Source organism: Marmota marmota, unplaced genomic scaffold (assembly GCF_001458135.2).
Source record: "Marmota marmota marmota unplaced genomic scaffold, marMar, whole genome shotgun sequence".
Classification (NCBI taxonomy): Eukaryota; Metazoa; Chordata; class Mammalia; order Rodentia; family Sciuridae; genus Marmota; species Marmota marmota.
In genome coordinates, this window is record NW_026000205.1 from 9535197 (window position 1) to 9555542 (window position 20346).

At 44.2% G+C, this 20346-nt stretch overlaps 2 protein-coding genes across 4 annotated transcripts in view; one reads left to right on the forward strand and one right to left on the reverse strand.

Moving 5' to 3' along the window:
• Sipa1l3 (signal induced proliferation associated 1 like 3) overlaps positions 1–1613 on the reverse strand; it is a 233045-nt gene extending 231432 nt beyond the window's left edge. For 2 of the 3 annotated variants that reach the window (XM_015496907.2, XM_015496906.2), the window contains exon 1: positions 1084–1239. The gene's annotated coding sequence lies outside the window, so the exon portion shown is untranslated. Of the gene's footprint in view, positions 1–1083; positions 1240–1561 lie in introns of those variants that run through there. The other variant, XM_048790949.1, reaches the window with a different exon arrangement.
• On the forward strand, positions 1355–19606 carry Wdr87 (WD repeat domain 87). The gene is made up of 7 exons (XM_048790947.1): positions 1355–1820; positions 4487–4706; positions 7188–7308; positions 8650–8817; positions 9143–12027; positions 12661–12926; positions 13291–19606. Exons 3-7 carry the CDS (start codon positions 7234–7236, stop codon positions 19002–19004), a joined length of 9108 nt encoding a protein of 3035 aa, XP_048646904.1. The 5' UTR covers positions 1355–1820; positions 4487–4706; positions 7188–7233; the 3' UTR covers positions 19005–19606.
• Positions 19607–20346: the final 740 nt, after the last annotated feature.

A 20346-nucleotide genomic window follows, 5' to 3' on the forward strand; every position in this document is an offset into this window, starting at 1 on the left:
CTCAGGGCTGTCATGTCACAGCCCACAGTTAGGCATCTCTGGGCCAGATGGAGAATATTGAAGTAGAACAATTATAATACATAAGGGCTGCTACTTAGTGAGGGATGGCTCAGACTGGGAATACAATCTCCACAAATCCTTACAACCTGCTCAGGGTGATATTGTTATTGTCCATTTTTATAAACGAAGAACCTGAGATCACAGGAGGGGAAATCAACTGGACCAGTGTTAAGTCTGACCCGCTGGGAAAACCAAGACTACAGCCAGAGCCCCACGCTAAGAGAGTTTATGGGCCACTAGGAAAACGTTGAATAAATGATTCCATCCGCTCAGTACTATATACCAGCTGCAGCGCTCAGCATTTCAAACGTGGTTTGTTCAATACATTTTCAAAGCAACTTTATGAAGTGGATGCTATTTAACTCTCCATTTTATAGATAGAGAAACCGAGGCACTGAGAAGTGAAGTCAGTTGTCCAAGGTCACTCAGCTAAATCTGAATCTGTCTCTCTGCTTCACAAAATAATCTAATAACCGCAACTACCTGCATTGACTGCTAACTATGGACTCGGCTCCTCACATGAACACGCTCAACTAACCGTCACCCTATGCAATCAATACCATCTTTGCCTCATCTCTCCAGAAGCCAACAACGCAAACACATAATAAGTACATTCTGTGAAGCAAATGCTTTATTCGCCGGATCTCAGCATCCCATCAGAATCCCCAGCAAAAGACCATCTCCTTCCCCGTTTTATCGAAGGGAAAATTGAGGTTCGGCGCGTTTTCCTCGGACCACAGCTCCCGAGTGGCGGAGCCGGGACGTGCACCCACAGCTCCCCGACTCCAAGCTTCTCCACCACAGCGCCAGGTGGGTTGCACGTCTGGAAAGTTGAGCCATGCCGGCCCGAGTCCCGCCGGGTCGGGAGGGCGTGAATCCCGGAACCGCCCCCCCCACACCAGCCGGTGCCCATACCCAGCCGGTCGCCCTGTCGCCCGCCCGCACTGACCCCCCGGGGTCCAAGCATTCTCCAATTCCCCACCAGCCTTGCGCAAGGCCGCTACTGCACCTGAAGCCACACACCTGGGCGTCCCGGCTGCCCGCCCCGCGGGGCCCTCGACCGCGACGTCCAGCTCCGCGCCGCTCGCTGGAAACGCCGCCAGCTCCAGTGGCCCGAGTGACTTCCAGGCTGCCCACTTCCAAGCCGCCTCGCGCAAGGCCTCCTGGGAACTGTAGTTTCTCACTAAGAGGCAGCGAGCTGAAAAAGAGCTGGCTTGGCGCGCGAGGGCTGCCGGGAGCAGTAGGCGCGCCACCGCGCCACCTTTTGGGAAACGTAGTCCACTGATAGCCTCCGTGTGGCTTCGGTCTCCAGAGAACTTCCGCAGCCCCGAGGGGCGTGTGTGTGTGTGTGTGTGTGTGTTGCGTCTCGTGCCGACGCCAGCCCTAGAGACGCGCTCGTCGCTCTACCAGAGCTGTTTCTCCTTTCCCCCAGAGCCGTCAGCCTCGTCCCTTCACTCGGCTAACCCTCTACCCTCCTTTCCGCAAGGCGTGAGTCACTTACCCCGAGGGCGCGAGCTTCCAGAAGCGCCAAGGAAGCCAAGCCGTGCGCTAGACCCCCCTCGGAGAGGGCCGGTGGGCGAGAGCGACTATTCGCGCACGCGCGCTCACCAGCCGACTCCGGCCTAAATTAACGCGGGACGATTTTTGTTGTTTTTTAACCCCTCCGAGCGCATACGCGCGCCAGAGCGCACGCGCACTCACGCCCCTCACCTCTTTCAGTCTGCTGTGCGAGGGGTTGCGGGGCTGACCGTTTTATTGAGGTAATGGTAAAAACTTCTCTCCCAGCATCCGCAAGGTAGATTCTCAGACGCTCCCCCTAGGTCTCCTAGTGAACCCTGAGGAGCTCCTGGGTGCTGCTACACACGTCTTACCCATCCCTTGTAGGGAATCCGTCGCAGGTAACTGGCGCGGCCCCTGCGGTAAAGAGGCGGTCACGCCTACCCTCCCGCCCACGCGGAGGGCCCAGACGCCCAAGTGCTGGGGACATTGGGTCTGTGGTCTCTCCCCAGCCTTGGCGGCTGCAGAACTCTCCACCCATGAGAGCCTCAGGCCCACGACCTAGAGGACTTGCCCAGGCTTTATTCTCCATTCATTCATTGGTAACTAAATTACCCTTGGAAGGTGTTGGGTATTCACAGCCTGGGAAATTTTGTCCAAAATTAGACTACGTGCCCACAAAATCAAACATTCGATTTTTTTTTTCTTGGTACTGGGGATTGAACTCAGGGGCACCCAACCACTGACCCACATCCCCAGCCCTCTTTTGTATTTTACTTAGAGACAGGGTCTCACTGAGTTGCTTAGCGCCCCGCGGTTGCTGAGGCCGGCTTTGAACTCGCGATCCTCCTGTCTCAGCCTCCTGAGCCGCTGGGATTACAGGTGTGCGCCACTGTGCCCCGCTCTTTCTTTTTTCTTTCTTTCTTTTTTTCTTTCTTTCTTCCTTTCCTTTCCTTTCTTTCTTTCAATATTTCCACTCCTCTATCTGGGTTACTGAGGAAATTGACTGGAATTCATGACTGTGGTCAAGAAGCCCATCAGTACCCTTCCTACCTCAGCCTGCTGAAGATGCTCCATCCCAGTTGGAGCTGGGAAGCATGTATTTCTTCCTGGGAGTGGGCAGAGGGTCATTCATTGCCCATTCATTCAATAAAAATTTATTAAGCACCTACTCCATTGTCAGGTGCAGCTCCCGTCTCCAGAGCACTTCTGCACCTCTGAGAGGCCTGACAGATTAAGTTCCTTCCTTCAGAGAGCTCTCAGTTCAGTAGGGATATAGGCCACCACCAGACAGTGACAAGGACAAGCAGTACTATATCACAGAAAGGTAATGCAAGTTACATGTGCAATGTTAAATTCTGCATAAAACAAGTAACAATTTGAATAACTTATTTAGCCCAAATATATCCAAAATATTATTCCAAGTTACACAGAATGGAAATATATTTAAATATGTTGAAAGAAAATAGAATGGCCTGATGTGCATTAATAGACATTCGTATAAATAAATAATTCAGCCACACAGTAGAATGCCCTCCTGCTAACAACTTTTGAAAAATGAGGTAAAGCTATATGTATGAATGAGTTAATCTCTACTTATGAGGGAAAATGGGTAGAACCTTGCACATAGTATACTATCATATAGAAAAAAGAATCGTTTTCACACACATGCTTATGTATGTACAGAACACCTTTAGAAAGACACAGGAAAGCTGGGTTAGGTGGTGCATGCCTGTAATCCCAGCAGCTTGGGAGGCTGAAGCAGGAGGATTGAGTCCAAAGCCAGCCTCAGCAATTTAGCAAGGCCCTAAGCAACTCAGAGAAATGTTCTCTTTAAATAAAATATAAAAAAGGGCTGGGGATGTGGTTCAATGGTTAAGCAACCCTGGATTCAATATCTAGTACCAACAGAGAAAGATAGATACAGGAAAAACAACCAGGGTCACCTCTGTGAAGAGGAAACAGGACAAGGTGATTTTCTGTTCCTTATAGTGCCCTTGGGATGTTTTAAATAATTTTTACCATTACCTCTTAAAAATATATTAAAAGAGCCAGGCACAGTGGTGCAGGCCTGTAAACGCACCACTTGGGAGGCTGAAGCAGAAAGATTGTGAGTTCAAAGCCAGCCTCAGCAATTTATTTATTTTTTTAAAAAATGTTTAGTTGTAGATGAACACAGTATCTTTATTTTAAATTTTTTTATGTGGTACTGGGGACTGCACCCAGTGCCTCACTAGGCAAGCACTCTAACCACAGAGCCACAACCCCAGCCCCCAGCCTCAGCAATTTAGCAAGGCACTAAGCAACTCAGTGAGACTCTGTCTCTAAATAAAATACAAAAAAGGGGGATGTAGCTCAGTAGTAGAGTGCCCCAGGTTCAATCCCGAGTACCCCGACCCACAAAAAAAAAAGTATTAAAGGGAGAGGGGATAATAGCTAAATTATGGAATCATCCTAAGAATTTAAACAATATGTGTAACATGCCTGGTTACCACTTTACAGTAATGATAGCTAAATTATGATTCCATAATTTAGCTATCATTACTCCCAAAGATACTGGGTAACTCTTCTACCCAAAAGAAACTAACAAACCCTGTTAATGTATTTGTCAGCCTGGAAAATTGTTTCCTTCCATAAGGTTAAGTTAATTGCAGCCCCAACCCTAACTATGAAATTTCTTGAAAGCCCTGGGGACAAACTTGGGCTCCTTATCAATAATGTCATTTAAGAACAGAGTAGGCCAAGTTTGCTTCTGTGATTGGGTCATTCTAGTGCCAGCTGGACTTTGCACCCTGTGAGACATTACCTGCAAGGCTGTATAAACACCATGCATGGCCCTACCTCAAATTGTGGAGCACACACCACCCTCCTTTTGGACGGTCAAGTTTTCTTGTTATATGTACTCACAGTACTTGGTATTTTTAAACAGATACAAGTCAGGCACAAGCAATTTGGAGGCTGAAGCAGGAGAATCACTTGAACCCACAAACCCCTGGGTTTTGAAGGCCTTTTCTAACTCACTCCCCAGCCCTGTTCCAGAAGTAGGACCCAAAGAAGATACATGGAACAACAAGAACTAAAGGTAGTGACTGCAAATTTGCTATAGAAGACTACTTTCAACTCTGGGGCCTCCAGAAGGAACTAGTGAGGTAAGCCCAAGCTATAGGGCTGGGCTGGCCCATATAGCCATCCACTGATGTTCAAGATCGAAGCAGATCATGCTGCCTCCTTAAATATGGTCTAAATGAGGGCCTGGGTTGTAGCTCAGTGGTGAAGTACTTGCTTAGCACGTGCATTGGGTTCCATCCTCAGCACTGCATATAAATAAATAAATATGAAAGTCCATCAACAACTAAAAAAAATAATTTAAAAAAAAGACCGTCCAAATGAGTATTGAATGTAGAGATGAAAGGAAAGAAAATGGGGGGAAAATAGGAACATAGCATTCAGCCTAGAAGAATGGAAAGAGAAAGAAGGAACACTAAAGTCCCCAATTCCCACTGTGAGTGGATTTGGGGGTCAGAGAGCTTCCTTAGTATCCTCTGGCAGAACCTCGTCCTCTTCTAATATAGAATCCAGAATTGTGAAATGGCTCTTAGTCTTGAATCTTCTCTGTGTAGCATCAAATGCATCCAAGTGCATGTTGCTCATGTGTACAATGAAAAGAAGATCAACCACTCAGAATTACCTCAACTAATGAAAGCCATGTGCAGTGATTGCATGCCTATAATCCTGGCAACTTGGGAGTCTGAGGCAGGAGGATTGTAAGTTCAAACCCAGCCTCAGCAACTTAGCAAGACCCTAAGCAACTTAGTGTTGCAAAATAAAAAACAAAAAGCGCTCAGTGATTAAGCAGCCCTGGGTTCAATCCCTGGTACCAAAAAAAAAAAAAAANTTTTCAATTCAATAGTTCTGGAGTTTGGCTCAATAATTTGTATTTCTAACAAGTACTCAGGTGATACTGATGCTGCTGGCCAGGGAACACACTTTAGGAATCATTTCTCTAAACTGCTGATGTTTTCTTGATCTAGCAGGCAAGGTTGACCTCCATTGCCCTCTGCTGGCCAGACTATAAACTCAGCTGTTATGTTTCCAGAGGAACTGAAAAGTACAAAGTAGGAAAGGAAATGAGTAGTCATCTGTCTCAGGACTAGGTCAGCCTAAAACCAGCAATTGTCATTGTTCTGCATCAGGGTATATTTAAAGGGGTTTTACATGAATAATCCTATTTGATCTTTGCACCCATTCTGCAAAGTATTAAAGATTGGCATTTTCATTTCACTAATGAAAAAAAGCAAACCCATTGTCACACCAGTATGACAAACTGCTTGACAGAAGGCATTGTTAGAAGTGAGATTTATTCACAATCCAACTATGAAACATAGAAGTTTGTCCTCACAATGGCCAAAGAGAAGTGAACAGGGAATCGGGCAATGAACAGATTATCTTCTATAAGGAATTATTACGTGAATGGGGGCTGGGGCTCAGTGGTAGAGCACTTACCTAGCACATGTGAGGCACTGGGTTTGATCCTCGGCACCACATAAAATTAAATAAAGGTTTGTGGCCAATTACAAAATAATAATAATAATAATAATAATAATAATAAATAAATAAATAAATAAATGCTGTTGCTGATTTAAGAGAGGCGAGTAGGGGAAAAAAAATTATTACCTCCTGCCACAAGCCTGGGGAAGCCTGTTATGTAGGGCTGTTAATTCCTGGTGTCCCCTACCTCTACTTCCTCTTTCAGTAGTTAAGACTTGAATGTCTATAGAATTACCTAGAGAGCTTTTTACAGATGAAGTTTCCTGGATTTTACCTTATGGTTCTGATTCAGACAGGGGCCCAGGAATTTGCATTATAGTTTTGTTTCTTTCTTTGTTTTGTTTTTGAATCCAGGGGTGCTTTACCACTGAGCTACATCACCAGTCCTTTTTAAATTTTATTTTAAGATAGGGTTCTCATTAAGTTGCCTAGATTGGCAGAGGATTGTAATCCTCCTGCTTCAGCCTCCCAAGTTGCTGGGATAAGAATCTGTATTTGGGGGGCTGGGATTGTAGCTCAGCGCACATGCGAAGCACTGGGTTCGATCTCCAGCACCACATAAAAATAAATAAATAAAAATAAAGGTATTGTGTCCAACTACAACTAAAAAACAATATTTTTTTTAAAAAGAATCTGTAATTGAAGATGTTGCTCCCTCTGACAGGAATCCTGGTGCAGGAGATCCAGAGACCACACTTTGAAAACCCCATAGTCCTCACAAAATGCTCTCCTGATACACCACAACCAGCAAAGAACCATCATTTGCCTGTGAAGGTGTTTTTTTCCTAGCCCCTCTTCTAAGTTTGTTTCCTTTGCTTAGAATATCCTAGATAAGAAAACGCTAAGATTCAATCCCAACTCCTTTATTTATCCTCTCCAAGAGTCAGTTTTCTCACCTGTAAAATGGGGTAATACCTACCTCACTGAAGCATAATGAAGATTAAATGAGAAGATATGTCTCGAGCATAGTTTCTGACATTCACAAGGTGTATAAGAAACCCATGTTCAAAGTTCTTGCTTTCTGATGCCTAGGTTCCTTGAAAAGTAACTGTGATTCAAAACCTTCTTTTGGATTCCCACAGATTTTTAAGCAACAATCCTAAAGAGGACCAAGGGGAAATCTAAGTGATGTTGTCCCCCCGACTCATTCCCACATGGAAGGATTTTAAAAACGCTGTAAATGACATCATAGAAGAAAAAAAGGTAATGTGGCATAAACATGCTATTGGCTAGCCTCTATCTTAACAGTAATAAGCACTTCAGAAGAGTCATAGACTCTCCATGAAAGCAAGAAGTAAACAGAGTAGACCATCAAGAGAGCTGTCCCCTTAAGAGGAAGTGGGCCATCAATTCTAAATAAGTTTACAGACTTCTTTTTTTTTTTTCTTTAATATTTTTTAGTTGTAGTTGGACACAATACCTTTATTCCATTCATTTATTTTTAGGTGGTGCTGAGGATCAAACCCAGGGCCCCACATGTGCTAAGCAAGTGTTCCACTGCTAAGTCACAATCCCAGCCCCAAGTTTACAGACTTCTTAAAAGCACATTTTTAAAAATATATTTATTTTTTAGTTTTAGGTGGACACAATATCTTTATTTTATTTTTATGTGGTGCTGAGGATCGAACCCAGTGCCTTGCTCATGCCAAGCGACCATGCTGCCACTTGAGCCACATCCCCAGCCCCTTAAAAGGACATTTTGATGTGGGAAGTGAATACTTTGAAGCATTGTCACGGGAACCAACCCTCTGGGAAGAGAGAGATCCTAAAAGGAAGTGCTAGAAAGAACATTTGTCAACCTCAGTTTTGCTATTGCTGGCTGTGTACAAATGGATCCCAGGTGTACATTTCACAGCTCATGTTCCATCACTGTAATACATATCATATATGTGCTATTCTTCTGCCAAGATAGGTTGTCCTAAAAAGTCTTATTTGTGCATTTTTAAGATTTAATAACTTAGAGCTGCATTGATTTGGGGGACACTGTAATATTACACATGGCTATAAGGTGATGTACTTACTTGGGTAATTTGTTAGATGTTATGCCTTTAATGACACATGTACTTTTGTGAGGACAGGTGTAGCTAATTTCAGGTTGGGAAGAACATAGTTTTTCCTTGTGCTCACACTATAAAATCTGCTCATACAGGACCTAGAGGAGTCTGGTTCCTTCATGTGTTAGGAGATCCGTTACACTCTTGTGAACTGGAGATGTCCTCTAAGTGCTAAGATGTACACATGTAGATGTGGCAGGAGTTAGGAGGGGCAGGATAAATTATTTGGGGAATTGATTTGTGACATTTTTTTTTTTGCATTATTGAGAATTAAATACAGGGCCACTCTATTATTTTAATTTTGAGACACATCTCACTAGGTTGCCAAGACTGGACTAAAACTTGTGATCCTTCTGCCTCAGCCTTCCTAGTCACTAGGATTATGGGACTGTGCCAACGTGCCTAGTCAATGTGATTTTTTTGACAATTTATGTAGTGCGTAGTGTGTGCCCTGGCCTCTTTGTTAATGCCATATCTCTCTCCCCTATAGCCTTCAGATGACTCAAATAAAGAAATAATTGTGCTGAGTGACCGGTCCCAGACACTGTTTAAAGAATCTCGTTATCCTCAAAATATGCCAGTTGTATGTCATTACTTCACTGAGGCCTACTTCTTTGCCTCCCTCTCTTGGGTGACATCCTACACAAAAGAAATACAGGTAAAACTGCGTTTCTTCTCCTTCTTAGTCTATTTTTCAAGGGACCATGCCCAGATAGCTTTCAATCTTAAATATGATTAGACCCATGATTCCCCTTTCATCCTTCCTCCAATTACAGTCTCCATGTTGAATAAACTTCTGGGGTCCTCTAAATAGGCTAAGTATAGGAAAAGGAGCCCAAGCTTCCCACCTCTCCCTAGTTTCACCTACCATCACCATGGGTAAAATTCCTCCTTAGCAAAAGAACAGGGAAAAGTAGCTGAATATCTGGGCCTTTCCTCCTTTCTTATCATTTCTAGGCAGTTTCCATCTTATTATCTTCTAGGCTGTAGTATGGATGAAGAGCAAATCTGAGGACATGGTTGAGAAAAAAACATTCTCCATGACTGAGCAACTGCCACCCATTCAGTCAATGGTCCACGCAGGTTCCTTTCATATCCTCGTGGTCTACTGTGGTGACCTGCTCCTGCGGCTTTTTGGAGACCACTTTCGGGCATTCAAGCCACTAGACATAGTGCCCTGTCGCTTCAATATCAACTGCCTCTGCTATGACCCAGAAGTGAAAATGCTTCTGTCTGGCATCCTGGGAGGCGTGGTCACCTGGGTCATTGAACAAAGTGGCAAGGGCCTCCAAATAGCCAACATGTTTTCCATGCCTGGTGACGAGGTTGTCCAGGACATCGTGCTGAATGGCCCCAACGGCTCCCTCCTAGCTCTGTGTGAGACTGTAGTGAGGGTCCTTGAGCACCAGGGCCAAGGCCAGCTGGGAGAGGCAAAGAAGTTCCTATCCAGCAGTGGCTCCTCTATCACCTGCTGCTTCACCTGTATTGATCAGGGCTTTCTCTATGCTGGAAACAAGAGTGGGGAAATCCAGGTATGGAGCCTCACTCGAAGCCATCCCCTCCACAGTTTCAAGGCCCATTCCTCATTAGTGGTATGTATTCACAGCCGGCCAGAGGCCCACACCCTGCTAACAGCTGGCAGAGAAGGCACAATCAAGGAGTGGAACCTGACTTCAGGTAACCTGCTTCGGCGACTAGAACTTGGTGAGGAGCTGTATGACCTCCAGTTCATTGATGACACTACTTTCTTCTGCCAAACTACCCATAGTTTTTCATTGCGCCGTCTGCCTTTCTTCTATACCCTCTTCAACGTCTGTGGTTCTACTCCACAGCAGGTGCGTCGAATCTGCTGTGGAGAAAACTGGTTCCGGATCTTGTGTACTACAGAGGATGGCCTGTTGCGCTTTGTGTCCCCACTAACAGGGGAGCTTCTGATTCTCACCTGGCCCTTCTCAATCTTGGACAATGCTGTGGATTGGGCCTATGATTCAGGAAAAGAGGAGCTCTTTGTGGCAACAGGTGGCTCAGAGGTGCTAGTATTTGACACAACCCGCTGCCCTTGCCCAGCTAAGTATCTTTTAGGCACATCACCAGATTCTCATGACTTTGTACAATGCCTGGCTTATGGGCATTTCCACCTGGGGCGGGGGCTAGAAGGACTGATATTCTCTGGGCACCAGAGTGGTATGATAAGAGTGCTCTCCCAGCACAGCTGTGCCCGAGTAGAGAAATTAGTGCATTTTGGGGCTGTACTGGCACTTTCTACAATGTCTGGAGGGATTCTTGCTAGCCGAGAAAACACTTTGCTCTGTTCCTATGGAATGGATGACTATATACACCTGTCAGAAGCTGTGTTATCTGAGATCAGAGTACAACTTCGGCCCCTTGCCAGCATTCTCAGTAGCTGTCACCTAAAACACCTGATACTATTGCCTAAGTCTGTGGGTGCCATCACAGACACCAGCTGCCTGCGTCTCTGGAAGTTCCATGATTTTCTGTCTTCTGTGTCACAGGAAAGCTCAAAGTTCATTGAGACTTTGCCTCTGCACCAATGTGCCATCACATCCTTTGATGTCTGCTTGCCCTTGAGTCTTTTTGTCACAGGTGGTATTGATGGCTCTGTCCGGATATGGGACTTTCATGGTAGACTCATAGCCATGCTGGACTCTTCACTGCACTTTGGCCCACTCTGCTTTGCTAATGATCGGGGTGACCTGCTTGTGACTTTCAACCAGAGTCTGTATCTGGTATCTTGCTTAAAACTGCTTCCCTCGTCTGTGCTGTCCCGCCTTTCCTTTATGACTATGACAGATGAAGTACTAGAAGCCCCTAAGCCTTTTATACCAGGCTTTTTCTTCTCCTTTGAGACCATGTTTGTGCCCAAGTATATCTACCATGTTCGTAGAAAACAGGAATTGGTGGGTCTGAAGACTCTTGTCAATAAGCGGGCCATTGCCTTTGACCATTCTGTGCCACATGTCATAGAAGAAGATAAAAATGGAGGCCCTGTATTACTGCGCACCACCACACATGATACTTTGGAAAAGACGGGAACTGATGGGACAGAGATGAAAAAACCTCACCATACCCATTACGTGGATCCTCCCCAGTTACAGCTGACTTACTGGGATGGACTCAACCCTTATCAGATATTGCGATGCTACTTTGGTCATGGGAGGAAATGGCTCCTTGCCCCTGATTGCTACATCCCCAACTCAGTGATCCGTGCCCGTCTATGGCCAGAAGGATGTCCAATATACTTACAGTGCAATCTGCACTCACCCATGCGGGAATTGGAATGGGAAAAGTCCGAACCATTCTTCTTTTGGCATGGCAGGGGAAGAGCTGTAAGTGATCTAGAAGAATTTGCACAGGAGGAGGATGAAAGCCTTATAAAATCAAGAATAATCAGGGATATAAACGAGGGTCTTCTTGCAGATGCAGCAAATCGCAGTTGGCTGGGAAGAAAAATGAGTGAAATGAATGAAATAGCTGTTAGTAGCCTGATTGAGACAATCCTTGGTGTTATGATCCATGCTGTCCCACTGAAGTACCAATGCTGCATTGGTGCACTAGGGCAAATCTTTGCCTCTTATCAGGTGTCTCCACCCCTGCGCTCTGAGACAGCCCATCGTCTGCTGGATGATACAACCAATTCTAACCCGTTGATCCGAGAATTAGCCTGGGAAGGGTTGAAGAGTCTAGGAATGATTACTCATCTCTTTGCCTTGCCTCTGGCTCAAGGATTAATGGATAAGGACCAAAGAGTGAGGAGCAAGGCACTAAGTCTTATGGCCGATACTGGAATCCACACTAAGACCTCACTCTTAAACTTGATCCAGAAAGAAGAAACTTACAGGGATATGCAGTAAGTTTTTTGTGCCTTCCTCAATTATTTACTACTACTACTGCTACTAGTATTATTTTCAGTCTGGGGGTTGAACCCAGGGCCAGTGAACTAATCCCCAGCCCTTTTATTTTATTTTGAGATGGGGTCTTGCTAAGTTACTGAGGCTGGTCTCAAACTTTTGATCCTCCTACCTCATCCTCCCAAGTTGGGATTTTAGACGTACACCACCACATTTCTATTTTATTTTCCCCTTCCCACATTTCCCCTTCCTTTTCATTGCTAGAGTTTCCTCATCCCTGTTTATTAGCGCTTCCTGATCTTTCTTCTCTTTATAACCTTTTTCTATTCTTAGACCATCTTCTTCTTCATTTCTTTGCCTATTTTTGTCTGTCCTCTACTCCCTTCAAGTTTAACTTTCTATTTTTTTCTGCTCCTGAAAGAGCCCTCATATAGATCCCTCCAGTCACTGCCATCTTGGCTTCCTAAACTTTTTTTTTTTTTCTTTTTGGCCTTCATTTACATCTACCTACACTCTCTCTTGTGTGGTCACTTCGCCAAGCCCCCTGACTGTTCCACAGCAGTTCTTTCCTCCCTATTTTCCTTCTTATTCTTGATTCAGTAAAGTTCTTCCTCTCCTTTGACTTTTCATAGGCAAGAGATGGTTGGGGAGGAATCCCTGGATCTTCTGCTGGGGATGCGACCCTCAGATCTCCAAATCCTTCACACTCAAGTGGAGCAGCGACTAAATGAAAATCTGACCTTGGCAAAAGGAGATAAAAAGCCTGATTTTTCTTTGGATGTCTCAAGGATTTCTGAACAAATATACCCTCCTACACAACATCTTTCATTTTCTGAAGAATATGAATTCAAGCCCAGCAAAGGTCCAAAACGGAGCCGAGGAGGAGGCAGAAAGCAGAGTATGTACAGGGTGATCGGTTCCAAGCCTCGGGGTCTCCAAGAGGCAGGGTAGTTAGGGATATGATGGGTCAAGAGATAATAGGTGGGAAGAGAGAAAAATGAAAAGATCTTTCCTAGAAGAGAATTCTCTTTGGAAGAATCCACCCAAACCCAGGAAGACTCCAAGGCCTATCTCTCTAGGATTGTAGGATATGCTGAGAATATAGCAAGAAGAATGCTTTTTCCCCCCTTCCCTTTAAAGGCCTAGCCTTCTCTCTTGCTACTACTTCTATAGGAATTCCTCTTAGCTCACATTAGATTTGGGAAGAGTTTCATTTAGCTTCCTATACTTTTCTTACCTCCATCTCCTGATTTTCCTTGCAGCCCGAAAATGGTTGCGAAGTCTCAGAAGGATGAAAGAGGGAGACACTAAACAGATTGGCATAGAGCCAGGTCCTGTAGAGGGTGAAAGTGAAGAGGTACCAGTTGAGATAGAGGACATAATTTCCAGGTCTTCAACTGTCAGTTTAATAAAAGGCTCAAGAGAGGCTGAACTTTCAGATAGAGATTCTTCAAAGGAACACATTGCTCTGACCCTGAAGATGCTGAAGAAAACACGTGTCAAAAGAGGCAAGAAAGCAACAGCTCAGAAAACCACAAAAGTGCACAAGAAGAAAAGATCAGAACCTGAAGAGTTCATCGAGGAACCTCTACATCCTGTCGTGGAAAAACAAGTTGTAAAAAAAGTTGAAGTCTCTGGGCGGGGTGCTTCTGGAGTGGCTGGCCAGAGGGTTATCCCTGGAGCTATCTCCACATGGCGGGATGACTTGTGTCGTCTTATGACCCTGAGGATATCTGGTTCCCAAACAAAAATGTCAGAAGATCTAAACAGGGAGTTAGTGACTGTGGCTCAGGAGATGCTGGCAGATCGGCGACCTAGCTGGGAACTCTTTCAGAAGATCTGCCCAGTGCTGAAGAAAGAAAGCGAGGAAGTACTTGAGGATGAGGACTGGGACGAAGTCTGGCCAGAGGAAAGAACAATTTCTATCCATGAAGAAGCAATTAGAGAAGACATGGTAATTAGAGGTAAGGAAGAGATATCAAAGGAACAAGAAGAAGAGCAAAAGGAAGAAAAGGACATGCAAGGCTTGGAAGAAGTGATAACAAAAAAAGGCAAAAAGAAGAAAGTTTTATTTTTAGAATCAGGTGACCTAGTCAAGGGAAAACCAAAGTCAAAGAAAGAAGAAAAGAAACCCGAAAAAAAACCCTCTAAGAAGGTATCTAGGCAAGAGAAGAAAGAAAGTCAGGAAGAAAAGAAAGTAAGTAAAAAAGAGAGGGAAATGATCAAAGAAGAGAGAGAGGTAATTGAACAAATTAGGAAAAGGGCTAAACCCAAAAAGGAAGTGGTTAAGCCAGAAGAAAAAAAAGATAAGGTTGAGAGGAAGCTGTCATGGCAGGAATGGAAGAAATCCTGGGATCAGTGGAGACAGGCCTACAATGAGAGGAAGATACCCTGGGATGAATGGAAGCAAGAATGGGACAGTAGCCATGTTCAGGAAGAGGAGGATGAAGAGGAGCTAATGCCAGATGAGGAAACACAGAAGGGGAAGAAGAAGAAGCTGACATGGGATGAGTGGAGGCAGATATGGGAAAGACTGATGCCATCCAAATCCAAGGATGAGAAAGAATGGACCCTGGAGGAAGAAGTATCTGAGGAGTCGGAAGAAGAAGAGTTGGTCACAGCAGAGCAGAGACAGATCCAGGAAGAACAGAAACAAGCCAGGATAAACAAGGAACATGCCAAAGATGAAAGAAAACGAGCCAAAGAAGAGAGAAAATTAGCAAAAGAAGAAGAGAAACTTGCACAAGAAGAGAGAAAACTGGCTCAGGAAGAGAGAAAACTTGCCCAAGAATATCTGAAAGCGTTCCTGAGAGATGGGAAAATGGCCCAGGGAGAGGGGACATTTGCCTATAAAGAGGAAAAACTGGCTGAAAGGGAAGAGAACCTAAACCAGGAAGCAGAACGAGTAGCCCAGAAAAAGAAGAAACTGGCCAAGAAATCAGAGAAAATAGCTCAACAAGAGGAGAAACTAGCCAAGAAAGCAGAGAAAATAGCTGATACAAAAAATGTATTGGGCAAGAAAATGGACATACTAACCTATAAGGAAACAAGTCTAGAAGGGCAAGAAAAGGAGCTGGGCAAAGAATTGAAGGGACTAGCATGGAACATGGAAGAACTGGCTAGAAAAGAAATTCCACTGATTGAGGAAGAAGGAAGACTGGTTGAAGAAAAGAAGAAACTGGATCAGGAGGAGGAGACACTGGCCTCACACGAGGTGAATCTGATTATGGAAGAGGATAAGCTGGCTCAAGAAGAAGAGCTGCTGATCCAAGAAGAGGATAAGCTGGCCCAGGACAAGGAAAAAATGCCTGAGAAAGAGAAAGACCTGGCCAAGAGAAGGGAGAAACTGATGCAGAGCAAAGAGGAACTGGCCCAGGAATGGCAAACACTGAACCATAACAAGGAAGAACTTGCACAGAATAAGAAAAAACTGGATCAGGAGGAGGAGACACTGGCCTCACACGAGGGGAATCTGATTATGGAAGAGGATAAGCTGGCTCAGGAAGAAGAGCTGCTGATCCAGGAAGAGGATAAGTTGTCCCAGGACAAGGAAAAAATGCCTGAGAAAGAGAAAGACCTGGCCAAGAGAAGGGAGAAACTGATGCAGAGCAAAGAGAAACTGGCCCAGGAATGGCAAACACTGAACCATAACAAGGAAGAACTTGCACAGAATAAGAAGAGACTGGTCCAGAAAGAGGAGAACCTCACCGAAGAAAAGAAGAAATTGGCTCAGGAAAAAGAAAAATTGGCTCAGAGGAAAAATAATTTCCTCCATATTAAAGAAAAAATTTCCCAGGGGAGAGAGCAATTAGCTCAATTAAAGATTAAGATGGATGTGTACAAGGAGAAAATAGTTCAGGGAGAGCAGAGGCTGAAAAAGGAGCAGGAGGCAGTGGCCCAGAAGAAGGAAAAACTGGCTGCTAGAGAGAAGAAACTGATTCAAACAGATGCAATTTTGGGTGAAAAACAGGTGAAATTAGCCCAGGAAAAGATGCAGCTGGCTGAGGAGAAGAAGGCAATGTTTCAAGAGAAAAAGCTGCTCAGAGAAGAGCAGGATATTGCTAAGGAAGAAAAGGCATTGAACACAGAAATGCAGAAGGTAGTCCAAGAGAGGACAAGGTTGAATGAGATAGAAATGCTCTCCACAAAGGGAGAAATCCCCGAACAGGCAAAACTGACTGAGCTTGAAATAGCACAAATGAAGAAGAAACTGTCACTAGAGGAGAAGATACTAATCTATGAAGATAGGATTTTGGCTACAGAGAAAAGGAACATTGCCAAAGAAAAACTGGAATATACTAGAGGGCAGAGACTACATGCTGAAGAAGAAAGGAAGTTAGCCAAAGCGTTAAGGAAAGAAAAGAAGGATATTTCCAAGCAAACAAGAAAAGTCAGCAGAATCTTAAAGGATCTTCAAAAACTTATCAGTGATGAAAGGCAACTAACCCAGGAAAAAATAAAGTTGACCAAGTTAAAGAGGTCACTCTTTGTTAAGGAGAGCATGTTGAGCACGGAACAGAAGAAACTTGATAGCAAAGAGTGGGATTTTTCTAAGGAACATGAAGAAATGACCACAGATGAGAAGCAACTGGCTAAGAAACAGAGAAAACTGGCCAAGGAGATGAGAAAAGTGAGAAAACTAGAGAAAAGAGTGGCTGAGGAAGAAAGAAGATTAGCCAGGGAACATAGAGAAATCGCACAGGCTGAAGACAGGGAAGAAATAATAGAGGATATAAAAGAAGAAATTGCACTCCTTAAAGAAGAGAGGAGAAAGAGAAAACAGGTAAAGGGAGTTGTTACCCCAAAGGAACAGGTTTATGGTCAAACAGATGAGGTGGAAAGTGAAGAGATATTTTCTAAAGAAATAGAAAACTTATTAGATGAAGTAGAGCAAGAGAGTTTATCTGAGGCAGAGGAGAAAAAAGGAGAGGAGGAAGAGGAAGAAAAAGAAGAGGAAGAGGAGGAGGAAGAGGAGGAGGAGGAAGAAGGAGAGGAAGAGGAGAAGCTAAAGGAGGTGGAGGAGATGGAAGAGGAGGAGGAGGAGAAGGAAAAGAAGAGGAAGAAGATGAAGGAGATGAAAAAGAAGGCGGTACAGGAGGAGGAGCAGGAGGAGGAGGAGGGAGGGTTTGAGGAGGAAGAAGAAAGCATGAGTGAGGAAGAAAAGGAAGAAGAAAGCATGAGTGAGGAAGAAAAGGAAGAAGAAAGCAAGAGTAAGACAGAAGAGGTAGAAAAAAAGAGATCACTGGAAGAAGTGGTGAAGAAAAAAGAGATCTTAAAAAGAGAACTACTACTTAAGTTACAAAAAGAAAGAGGAAAGCAACTACTAGGAAGGAAAATTATCCTTTCTGTAGTACAAGGTGTCCCTCTAGACAAAGGCAGTGCTATGAAGTTGGATGTTCTCAAAAGCCCTTCTAGGAAAAGCATCTCAGAAGCTCTGGAGATGGGAGAGAAGATACCCGCACCACCTTTGGAAAAACAGATATCCTTGGGAGAAAAGGCCACAAGCCCTTCCAGAAAAATCCCTTCCAGAAAAAGCATCTCAGAAGCTCTGGAGATGGGAGAGAAGATACCAGAACCACTGTTGGAAAAACAGATATCCTTGGGAACAGTACTCAAGACATCTAGAACATTCCCAAAGATAAAGGTGATAGATGAAGAAAAAGAACTGTTACCAATATATAAGCCCACATCTCTATATGTTTTAGATAAAATTTTGGAGTCCCCAAAACAGGACATAAAGACACCACTCAAGCCCCACATATTTAAAGAGACCCTGGAAGCTCAGAAACGCAAACTACTACGTACCAAGTGCAAGTGGTTTTTGCAGCGTCATCCATCTCTCATTGGAAAGACTAAGGTACAATTCTCTCTCGCTCAAATCCTGGCTGGGAAATATCCAGAGGCAAGCCTCTCAGATGTAGAGTGGATCCACAATGTTCTAGAACAGATGGAAGCAGGAGAAGAGCTTTCCAGAGATAGTTTCCATAGACTGTGTCAGCTCCTCAAAGACCTCACCTCAAAGGGAGACTTAGAATGGCTGCATCAGGCAAAACTTGAAGCCATTGTGTACACTCACAAGCAGGCCATGGAATCACGAAGCACAGGGACCTTAAAATCCAGTAGGGAGTTCATGAGTCAAAAACGCCTAAAAGTGATTCCTCCTATAAAAAAAAAGGAAAAGGAGAGTTGGCTAGAACCTTTGGCTGTCCCCACACCAAAGCCCCCATTAGTGACCAAGACGTTTATAGACCCAAAGGCTATAAATTGGCATCTTCTGGGGGAGCCTTACAGAAATAGACGAATACAGCAGTTATCAGATGCTCTCAAAGAGATGGAGACACAACACTTTTATCCTATCACAAAAGACATTTTTCTGGATCCCCATGCCTCTGTGGAAAAACAAACCCTGGCACTAATATTTCAAAAGGATTTATGGGATATTAAGGGTAAGGGCAGGTTTCCCAAATTGCCCAAGTTGGAGAAGAAGACACAGCCCATCTCTAAAAAAAAGGAAGAAGAGGTACCTCGATGGGAGACATTTGTGGCCATGTACCATGTTTTGCGGATGCTTCAGCAGCGATATGCCAGTGATACAACTGCATGGATGAAAGAGTTCCACCAGCTCATGGACCTGTACCAGCTTAAGTCCCCCCAAATCCAGAGGCTGCTACAAGAGCTGCTTCTGAGAGAGGAACCTCAATCCCAAGACATCATTTACAAAGAGGCCCTAAAGGCCATGGATCTAGTACCTGGGGAGCGGTTATTCTATTGCTTGGTTTGTGGGGGCTCTCACACCCAAAGAAGACCTCTTAAGTTCCAGGGTGTAATACCCCTCCCTGGACAGAATAATGTGCATACTATCCTTTCCATAGGCATTGCCCAGTATGGAATCTTAGAACTTGCCTGGAAGAGCCTGCCCCAGGCTGATATTCACCTGACCAAGGAATTGCCCTACATCTTTACTCCCACTCTCTAATTCAGGACTGGCTGGATGTCAGAACTTTTCATTCTCATCTGGAGAAATGCCTGGTAATCAGAATATAGACCCTCAATGCTAGGGCCCATAAAGATTTAGAACCAGGTCAAAGCCCTTTCCAACCCAGATCTGGAAACTAGTTTCTATATGGGAAATAAAGAGGAGATTCTTATTTGCCACAAGTGATTTGATGTGTTCCTTTCGTCCAAGCTTTGTTTCTCTAGGAAGGTTTATCAGACGTACTTCTAAAAATAGGAAAACTCAGAATCCAGTGGTGCTCACCCTGTGTAGTCGTGGAGGCAGAAGAGTCTTTCCTTGTCCTCTTCCTTCTTGGCCTCCCATCCACCATCTTCTTACAAAAACTGTATGATGGAAAGTACCTGTCACAAAAACTAATGTATATTTGCATTGATATAAGAAGTATTGATATAGTGGAAAAATAATGGATTTTAGAATCAGACGACCTAGCATTCTGCCCCTTAGTATTTGGGGGCCTGTGGTGGGAGCTGACTCTTATTCGCCCAGTCATAGCTCTGCATGCTGTTGGCTTGAGTCCCTAATAACTGAGTGTTGAGGAAATAAAGGAAAAAATTTCATCAAGATCTAACCTTACTGTCTGGTGACTTCACTATTGGATCACATTAAGGGGTGAGGCCATTTGACATTAAAACAGAAAGAAAAGGAGGGAAGCCTATGCCTTTCACTTCCTTTTTTTTTCCCCCTTTCACTTTTTTTTTTTTTCTTACTACCAACTGGACATGGGGTTTGAGAGAATGATATGATGAGAATTAATCTACATCTAGGTGAAGACTAAGTGTAGGTTCAAATAGGTCCACAGTTGTGGACCAGAACTATCAGACAGGATTTTTAAATAACTTGTAAAAATGATGCATGCAGGCATACATACAGATATCAAAACAAATATAAAACCTGAGGCATATTTGAAAAGAACCAAATAGAAATTCTGGAAAGTAAATGAAGTAAATGTACTGTCATCAAAAAAATAATACAGTGTCAGGCTCAATGGGGCACACCTGTAATCCCAGCAGCTCTGGAGGCTAAGGCCGGAGGATTGTGGGTTCAAATCCAGCCTCAGCAAAAGCAAGGTGCTAAGCAACTCAGTGAGACCTGTCTCTAAATAAAATATAAAATAGGGCTGGGAATGTGGCTTAGTGGTAGAGTGCCTACCTAGCATGCATCCCTGGGTTAGATCCCCAGCACCACCAACAAATAAATGTAGTAGATTAGACCCAAGTGAAGGGAGAATAGTGAACCAGAAAATACTTCTGAGAAAATTACCCAAGAGCAGAACAGGGAGAAGACTGGATTAGAGGCAATAGTG

Coding starts and splice junctions, on each gene's coding strand:
- Wdr87 (XM_048790947.1), top strand. CDS start 7,234: ATGTTGTCCCCCCGACTCATTCCCACATGGAAGGATTTTAAAAACGCT. Junction 8,818..9,142: donor CCTACACAAAAGAAATACAG/GTAAAACTGCGT, acceptor ATTATCTTCTAG/GCTGTAGTATGGATGAAGAG. Junction 12,028..12,660: donor GAAACTTACAGGGATATGCA/GTAAGTTTTTTG, acceptor GACTTTTCATAG/GCAAGAGATGGTTGGGGAGG.